At 34.6% G+C, this 9,324-nt stretch overlaps 1 protein-coding gene across 1 annotated transcript; it reads right to left on the minus strand.

The window, feature by feature from the left end:
• Positions 1 to 1,048: 1,048 nt before the first annotated feature.
• Positions 1,049 to 6,025, minus strand: LOC147402124 (uncharacterized). The gene is made up of 5 exons (XM_086443635.1): positions 5,843 to 6,025; positions 2,164 to 2,278; positions 1,840 to 1,929; positions 1,581 to 1,679; positions 1,049 to 1,483 (listed from the first exon to the last, which is right to left on the minus strand). The coding sequence occupies exons 1-5, from the start codon at positions 5,908 to 5,910 to the stop codon at positions 1,382 to 1,384; spliced, it is 474 nt and encodes a 157-aa protein (XP_086299761.1). The 5' UTR covers positions 5,911 to 6,025; the 3' UTR covers positions 1,049 to 1,381.
• Positions 6,026 to 9,324: the final 3,299 nt, after the last annotated feature.

Below are 9,324 nucleotides of genomic sequence, written 5' to 3' on the forward strand. Positions count from 1 at the left end.
CAGTGGAAGATGCAACGTGGGAAAATGAATGGCGCTTTACCAAAACATACCCTGATTTCATCCTTGCGGACAAGGATTCTTAAGTGGGGGGGAAATGATATGTGCTACAATGAATAACATGCCAACTAGAAGTGCAGATGTGTGCCAACTGGAAGTGCAGATTTGGAGAAGATCTAGTCAAGTAGGATTTAGTCAAGTTGTTGTTAAGCTGTTAGCAAAAGGTCAAGTTTGTTGTTAAGCTGTTAGCAAAAGGTCAAGTTTGTTAAGTTGTTAAGCTGTTAGCAGAATAAGCTCAGGTTGTGCTGATTTTCAGCCTAAGTGATAGTAGTCCTATTTTCCAGCTTAGTAGTTGTATTTTTGTTAGGAGTTAAGGCTATTTAAGTAGTCAAAAGTATGGAATAAAGCATGTCAATTTTCCAGAATCCTTATTCTTCCTAACACAATTCTGTTCTCCTTCTTCTCTGCCCAAAATTCATCCATATCAAAATCTTCCCTTGATCCTGGGAATATGGATAATATATACAAGTTACATATTCTTTCAATAAATAACAATATAAAATGGTGTCATTTGCTTATTAATCAGTAACTTATTCTTTTTAATATCTGCCAAATATTTGAATTTTCAGCGATTCTAATTTTTCATAAACTAGCTTAACTCCCCCCAAAGAACTCAAAGAAGATATATTCTTGACGTTGAAGGGATCAATAATTCAGCTGATTCAATAGATTGGCCTCTGGAGATTTTTTTTTTTTAACAATTTGCGTGTATAGTGATAGTGCAACTCATAAAAGCCCATTTTGAAGGAACTGTGAGATGATTTCAAGCAAAAGAAATTCAGGAAAAAAACATGTCTGTCTAAACTCTAGAGTTTAAACATTCAAATCAAATACAATACCAGCAAACTTCAGCTTGAGAAGCATCAGGAGTCCAATAAGCAAGCTAATTTGTCTCTCTTAACTAATAACATGGGGATGCTAGACTTCACCCACCCCCCACAAACCTCTGTGCATGCAAATATGTATGTTTGGCGAATGGACGGCAGAGGAATGAAAATTAAAGAACAAACCTAAACATGTTTGTAATACAACTCAGAAGGGTAAACAAAGTGAACCTCTGTTTCATAACAAATAATCTTAAACCTCAACTAATTAATTAAGAGGAGGTGCATTACGTACTCTACCCAATAACCAACAAAATCACCCCCTCACAAAATGCAAAAAGTCCACTACACGAAAGGAGAAAAAAAAAAAAAGCAAGTTCATATCGCCAATTCCTAGCATACACTAACATCGTGAATATCAAGCACCGACCAAGAGCCGAATTTCAATGACCTCACCTGTAACAGATGATGATACCTTGAATTGTCCCACCTTATTTCTTCTAGCCTGTTTTTGTTTTGGGGGCCTTCTTTTTGACTTGTCTCTTTGGGATTGAGTTCTTCATCCCTAAGAAAAAGAGCAACGCTCCGAAAAGTGCTAAGTTCTGCAACAAAGTAAAAGAAAGTGTTATCAACTAAAGATAAGAGGACAAAAATGTAAAAGAACTGGTTTTATCTAAACATAATACTGGCACTTCTAACCTGTGTAAACTTGACGAAAAGTTGAATAAATGCTTCCTTCTCGATGTCATAATTGTAGAAATCGTACAGAATAGGAGTAGTGATCACTTGATGCAGAACCTTCACAAAGAAAGGTTAATACACTCAGTGCCAATGAAGCTCGAAAGTAATAGGGAAGAAAGGTTAATACACTCAGTGCCAATGAAGCTCGAAAGTAATAGGGAAGATAAAAGATACACAATAGGCAGCTGTAGAGGCAAAAATGTCAGAAGGTACACACCAGGAGATAAGCTCCGAGAGAGCTGCCAAAGATAAACAGAATACTTCCAATTCCCTTAAGAGCTATTGCTGCTGCGATTATATGTTTAATCTGAAAATAACTCTCTCCAAGTTAAAAATATCACCAATAACCACATTATCCGCATAGCAAGTTGGTCGATTAATTTAATGAGAACTGGGAATTGGTACTCAATTTCGTTAGTGAAGCACAAAAACGTATGCGATTCAATCAAAATAGATTAAGGTAATCCAGCCCCAAACTTTGTGATGTGATTTCAATGATGAAATAGATAAAGTGCAAAAGGGAAGAAAGAGAATTTCTCACTTCAATTTCTGGCACTTGCACCCCAAGATTAGTGGTCACATGCTTTGAAAACACATCAAACTTTGGCGTGAGAGCCTTTGCTGCTGGTCCACCATCAACCCCAAAATCATTAAACCTATAACATGTACTTGTCAGATTAAATCACAGCCAAGGCATGTAGACAAATTATCTACATAAGCAAAAAATTGATAATCTAGACTCCAAGAATAGTGTGGCAATGGATCCAAAGGGAAAGAGAAAGTTTACAGATTATCAACATATCTAACTCACAATCCATGGTTTTAAATGAGTTAAAAAAAAAAAAAAAGAATATGGTGCCACAGCTAAAGTAATAGCACTAACTGGACAACACAGCCTTGGTGGTATGTGAAGAACAGAAGTAGCCACTGGACTATACAAATAAAAATAATAAAAATGCAAGCCTAATATGTTGTTCCTTGTACCGAATACAGTGTTACCACCGTATACAACTACTAGATTCAAATTAAACAATGAATATCAGCACCTCGGCAGATTATATTCTAGACACGAAAAGAATAGACAATGAATGAATTGAAGGCCAAGAACTCTATGCCGGCCAACATACAACAGGTGGCCACCCAAGCTGGTATACCTCCTGTCACACACCCTTCTTTATCTGTAATAATAAAAGTCCTACAGACAGAGGACACCATTTTTTACTATTAAAGCAAAACAGGTTGTTACAGGTATTACAAATGCCAACATAAGGACATGCAGTGGGGAGAGAGAGAAGCTCTTGTCTTATAAGGGATCCCATCCGTATGAGTCTTAAATACGTCTCTTTGGATGGATAGATATGCATTTTGATGTTCTCACAACCTGAAGTCAAAATATCTATAGCCATAGGATGTTCAGTGGATAACTACTAGTAAATGACCATCAGCGAAAGTTGTATTATACAATAAATGTGTATGAATGTATTTAACTATAATAGTTCTTGCAAATATGTTCCACTCCAAGCAATGGGCTCCAAGTTGATGGCACCAGCACAATTTTGAGTGACTAGTTCCTAGGAGTACCATGCAATTTATTACCAAACTGAAATTGTTTGACCCTGAAAAAAGCAAGTGTGTGCTCCAATCAAAAGGAAACAAAACCCTTAAAAAAAGGCCAACATCATATTCCAGAAAGTTAATTTAACGCCTCAATGACAGGAACAATACCATCCAATTCTTGCATCGAGTTGGTAATATATGAATTTAACACCAGAACTATGACATGAATTGATACATGTAAGAGATAAGAAGTGTAACAGGACATTTTGACAATTTGTATAAAACTGATGGATGACTCAATGGCATCAAAATTAGCATAATGAACAGGGTTATTTAAACAAAAGATATGCTGAAGAGAAAAAAATGCCAAAGTTAATGGGTCCATTGATGGACGCTAACATTTGAGGAGAAAATACCATTGAGTAATTTTAAGAGAGTGGATCTGAGCTCTGTATCACAAACTTATGATCATACGCTCTGTTCCAAACTTGTTTCCAGTTTTCACAACCATCATACTGTGTCAAATAGCTTTGCATCGCCATATTATATATAGTTCAATACATATGACACTATTAATTCACAATCTTGCAACAAATTGGGAGAACTAATATAGAGTCATGCTAATTTATTAAGTTGCGCATATAGAAGTTGGACATGAGAGGTTCTTCGATCAAAGAGAATTAGCTTTTGGCATGTATAAACAGTACAAGAGCATTTCATATATGGTAAAAATTCCAATCAATCTGACTTGGGCATTACTAGCATGTTGTTGTATGGGAATCAACTCTTATGTGTGGAAGTTGGCCATCCAAACACGAGAGTTGGAGTAGTGAGCAATTGCCAGCGGAAGTTCCCATGGATAACAAAATGCTGAAGTTCATTTAAACTCCCAATGTCAACTCTTAAGAGTTGAACTCTTGAGAATTAACTCTATAGAGTCCAACTCCCCAACTCTGTCAGAAATAAATAAATAAATTGGAGTTGTAAGCAATTTCCAGTGGGAGTTCCCATGGATGAAAATAAGTCGAAGTTCATTTTAACTCCCAATGTCAACTCTTTTAGTTGAAGTCTTGAGAATTAACTCTATATGGTCCAAATCCCCGACTCTGGAAATATATATTTTTCTTGATCGGTAAGCATGTTTTAACAAGATCAAATCTATGGTATCATCACCCATAGACTGTACAAACTAAGCTTAACTGGCACCTTCAACTCTCTGGAAATATTTTATCTATATTTACATGTTAAGTTGCATGGTACCAATACCTTTACTTGTTAAGAAAGTAAAAAGTAGTTAGTGACTTAGTTCCTTATGTAAATAACTTTTCATTTCTACTTTCATGTTCTTCGGAATCTCATAGAAAATTCTTTGACTTATCTCATCTACATTACATTGCAGAAAACAATACAGTTGGGAAAGTTGATCCTATGATATAATGAATCTAGAAGAAAGCATATCTAAACATGGCCTTTTTCAGCAATCCAGTAAAGTAGTTTCTTCCTCCAACCTAAGTCTCTTACAGTAAAATCATATCTCAATTTCTCAATTTCTAAACTATACTAATAATACCAAATAATAAAGAATAGCCAATTCAATCTTCCGTTTCCTCCTAATAAAGTATTTATACACTAAACCAAGTGAACTATTTGGATCAGAAGACACAAGGTACCAAGCACATTGCTTTGAAGCTTTGTCTTCTAGAACAAACAACATCAGTCAAATTCACCTAGCTTAGAGGTACCTGGGATTCAATAGAAGAATTGTACTTATCAAAAAAAGAAGAAGAAGAATTGCAAGTTAACATGTTCTAAGCATTATTACAAATCGTGTGCCTATGGTTTTAATTCTCGTCCAAGACCAAGATGACTTATCCGATTTGTCTCGGTATCGTTCACCAATGACACAGATTGACAAGTCATCTCAAAACCTGATGTGTTTCTCAAAGGCCCTCCATTGTCTCATTGTTGAACAAGATGACTCGTCTGAGACGACTCGGTCTCATTCATGGACGAGACGAAACCTCAAAACGAATTTTAAAACCATGCTTGTGACTCCATTCAATAAAAAAAATAGGAAATTGAAATTAATTAAGGAATAACTATTAGGAGCATAGAAAGACATAAGTATACAAAGCATGGTAACAAGTATGAACAGCCTCATAGTATTTCACTAAAACAAGCCCCCTTTCATCATGAAACCATATAGATCCATGTATTAAACATCTATTGAAGTTAGAAATAAAATGTGATCACACCAAGGAAATCGATCCAGATTCCAGGCCAATTACAACCTCCTCATACTGCAAACGAAGCAAAAAAATTTCCTCCGTGACAGATCCAAGTTCGAAGACGCAGAAAATAAAGAAATCCTCAAAAAACGTACCAGATCCATAAGATGTACAGTTCAAATAATTCGAATTTAGCAAAAAAAACACTTAAAGAAGACAAATTTTAAACGAATCGATAACAAAAATAGAGAAACAAGTCACAAGTATGGAATCTATCAGATCAGTAAAAGCCCTAGCTTTTCTAAAAAGGAACTCAAACAAGTTACAGAATCAACATAAAAACGAGCGGAAACATATCAGTTATCCAACATCATAGATTATATAAGAGAAGTTTGATGAGATCTGAGGAAAAGAAGTAAAAGAGGAGAGCTTTACTCTTGCCAAGCAGAGAAGATGAACACAGAGACGAAGAGAACTCTCCCTAGGAACGATGTGAACCCCATTGATGTACGGACAGACACAGAGAGAGAGAGAATCTCGCTCACTCGCACGAATCTCTACTCCCCTTCAGATCGATCGAACCGATTGAGAAAGAGAAAGAAGCTAAGGAGAGTTGAAAACCGGCAGACCTGCTCAGCTTAAAAGGAAGGGCGCGTAAAGCTCTTTTAGCTAATAGTTCGGAAATACCCTTAAATCTTTCACAATATACCAATGTACCCCCAAGTTCTACAATTCAAAAGAAGGCAATTATACCATGATTCCGGAGTTGTGAAACATTCATTCACCCACATCTCAAAGAATACACGTGGCATTCTATATTTTTTATCCACTAGATTTAAGCATTCTTCATCTAGCGGTTTAATTAAGTCAACAGTTAGAATGCACCAATCAGACTGAATTTTGTTGGGATTCATCAAGATGTGGGCCAATGATGATGATGGGTCATGGGTTTCAAAGATTGTATGTCAGATCATTGATTATTCTTTTTTTTGGGTAATTGGTTAATAATGGCATTCACATGGACTAAATCATAAATATAGGATTATGGTCCCATGGAGCAATGATTTACAATAATACGTTTGGAGTATCTAATATATAATTCCCATCATACAAATATCCCAAAGGAAAGAAAATCTCATGGACTACTTATTCGTGGGGCTCCCAACCCTTACTCCAATTGGAGAATAAATTGAAGATGACAACTTAAAAAGTTGGTAAGATGTGTGGAAAGTATTCCCGTGTCTTTTGGTTCATCTCCCTTAGAATCCAACTTCACGACTACATTCCAAAAAAAATAAAAAAAATAAATTTAATGGCACAATTGTCATCAAGAGCTTATCTCTAAGATTTGGGATCAGGATAAAGAAATCATGTTATTCCATTCCACTATATTTGAAGTCTTCTATTATTAAAAGTGTATCTATATCTATTTTCATCATCTCCTTCTAAGTTTTCTGGGGATTAAAACTTTGGTAACTCACAGACGTTGTCATACTCATGCTTGTATAGAATTTTCAACTATAAAAAATTGTAATTCTCTAACTTTTCGTAACTCTCCATTCTTTAGGAGTTACTACTATTTATCTATGGGATAAAAATCATGACTTCTTATTAAGTGGTAGTTGAATAATTCACCCAAACGTCTAATAAAAATAATCTTTTTTTTTTTTTTTGTGATAATGGTGCTTGACATGTGAGTTCTAATACATTCATGCTTGTATAAATAGGCAAAAATAGGGAATCAATAAAGTAGAATAATGTAAATTTAAATTCTTTAATGTTCGGTATTACATGATTGTTAGATTCAATATGTATCAAAATAAATTAATGGGTTAATTTAACTCGGAGATTTAATCATACCTTCTTCGTAAAATCCAAATAGTTAACTTTACCAAAATAAATAATCTAAATTAACACCTTTGCAGACTAAATGATTATATTAGATTCACCTTCTTCTTCTTCTTCTTCTTCTCTCTCTCTCTCTCTCCTCTTAGTGGGATGATCATAGGGTTTCGATGTGATAATGAAGTAGCAAAAGATACATTAAGAGTAAACCGTCCCTACTTATATAAATGCGATAAGAAGATTTAAAATTCATTTTTTCTAGGTTTCCTAATCCATTAAAAATTACTTTTAATTCTATAAACGACCAGAAACAAAATAATAGATTTGTATTAACCCTTACTATCAACTTTATGAAGTTAAATTTCAAATAGTAATTATAAAGTTCTCACAAGAGTGGAACTTCACAAGTTATTAAAAGCCAACCTCCTCCTGATTTACTAGGTGGATCATATGGCACATATTGATGAGGTGGCCCACCCAAGCATGTTGCTTTGGTAAAATTAATCAATGCAAATATGAAGAGCTTTAGTTGGCCGACATAAAACCCATTTTTCTTCATTTTTTTTGGGTATTTTAGTGCTACTCCTTAAACAAGGATTAAATTTGTAGGAACTACTCTCACACTAAAAAATTTGCATGACCTCCTCAATCAATGATATTTATTCTAGCTACAATTTGAGCATAATTGACTAGGCCAAAAATCTCACACTCCACAACAAAAAAATTGGAGAGTAATTTGATTTTGTAATAAGAGACCTAATGAGAACGACCTTGGTTGATGGAAAACATATTAACATTTTATGGGAGTCAATGTTGTTTACTAACAATCAAGGGGGCTTCAGTAATTGCATAAACTATAGAGTGGGCCTACTGATTATCCTTTTTTACAGGGAGTTGGTATTAAAATATGGCAGGCTAAATCGATCTAGATCATCCGCTTTTCTCACCTGTCAAAGTAGGTTGGTGAGGAAGACTTAATTTATTTATTAATGAGACTTGAATATTTTAAGCAAGTAGATTTGTTTATCTTTAGAGGTGGTTGAAGGTTGAGATCATATGTCTTTGAGTCGTGATATTCTGACTTGAAAATACTCACTCCGTCTATATGCACGGCTGATGTGGTAAGGGCACATAATCATAGATCTTTTCTTGGGATGCACAAGAAAAAAGATTAATGATTTTGTGTCCTCGTCACGTCAATCATGTACGACCCTGAGTGAATCTTTTCGAGTCAAAAAATCATTAGTCTATGTTTTTAGAATGATTAATGATAAATCGACTCGTTAAAAAAAATATGTGGTTTGTACATAAGTGACATGGCAATGACACAGAACCGTAGAGCTCTTTCCTTTGCATCCAGAAGAAAAAGATCTACGGTCTTGTGCCCTTACCACATACAGGTGGTGTACTTAGCGTGTTGACTTATCACAACTAATGTAGAACAATGGCTGCCCATTCAAATTAGATTCAGTTGAGTCAGCAAGGTCAAATCAACCTGCCTCATGTGATCACACTAATCTTTGACCTGGTCAAAAAATCTGTTCAAAGTTCAAACCAATCAGTCTTGTAGAAAAAACTAGGCCGGGATGTTTGAAATTTTATATAAAATGATATATTGATATATTATCAAATTTATAATGAAAAAGCTTAATTGTTTCTAAATTTGAATATATATTTTTAATTAATGTTGAGTAAGCTTTAGGATGGATTGACTCGATTGGTTCTGATTGACCGGAGGATCTAATATGATTCATCTACTGCAAAAATTGTTAATGTGGTGTATTATAAGCATTTTGTACCTGAACATTTCTCATGTAAACTAAAGCACACCCCACTCAACAAAAGAAGATCTAACTAAAAGGGTAAAATTAAGGAAGGATTATTCAAATTCTTCAGCCGTCAGGAGAAAATTTCTATCATTTTGTCAATTCAAGGAAGCAATTATGATATTTTAATAGTCAAAAAACAATTATTTTACTGTTAATGGAAGATTAAGCAACGATAAAAATCCTGTTAATTATTTTAATAGACATATATTTTATTGAAAGAAGAACAAGACATTCAAATACATC

This window comes from Akebia trifoliata, chromosome 5 (genome assembly GCF_017979445.1).
Source record: "Akebia trifoliata isolate Shusen 1 chromosome 5, ASM1797944v1, whole genome shotgun sequence".
NCBI classification, from domain to species: domain Eukaryota; kingdom Viridiplantae; phylum Streptophyta; class Magnoliopsida; order Ranunculales; family Lardizabalaceae; genus Akebia; species Akebia trifoliata.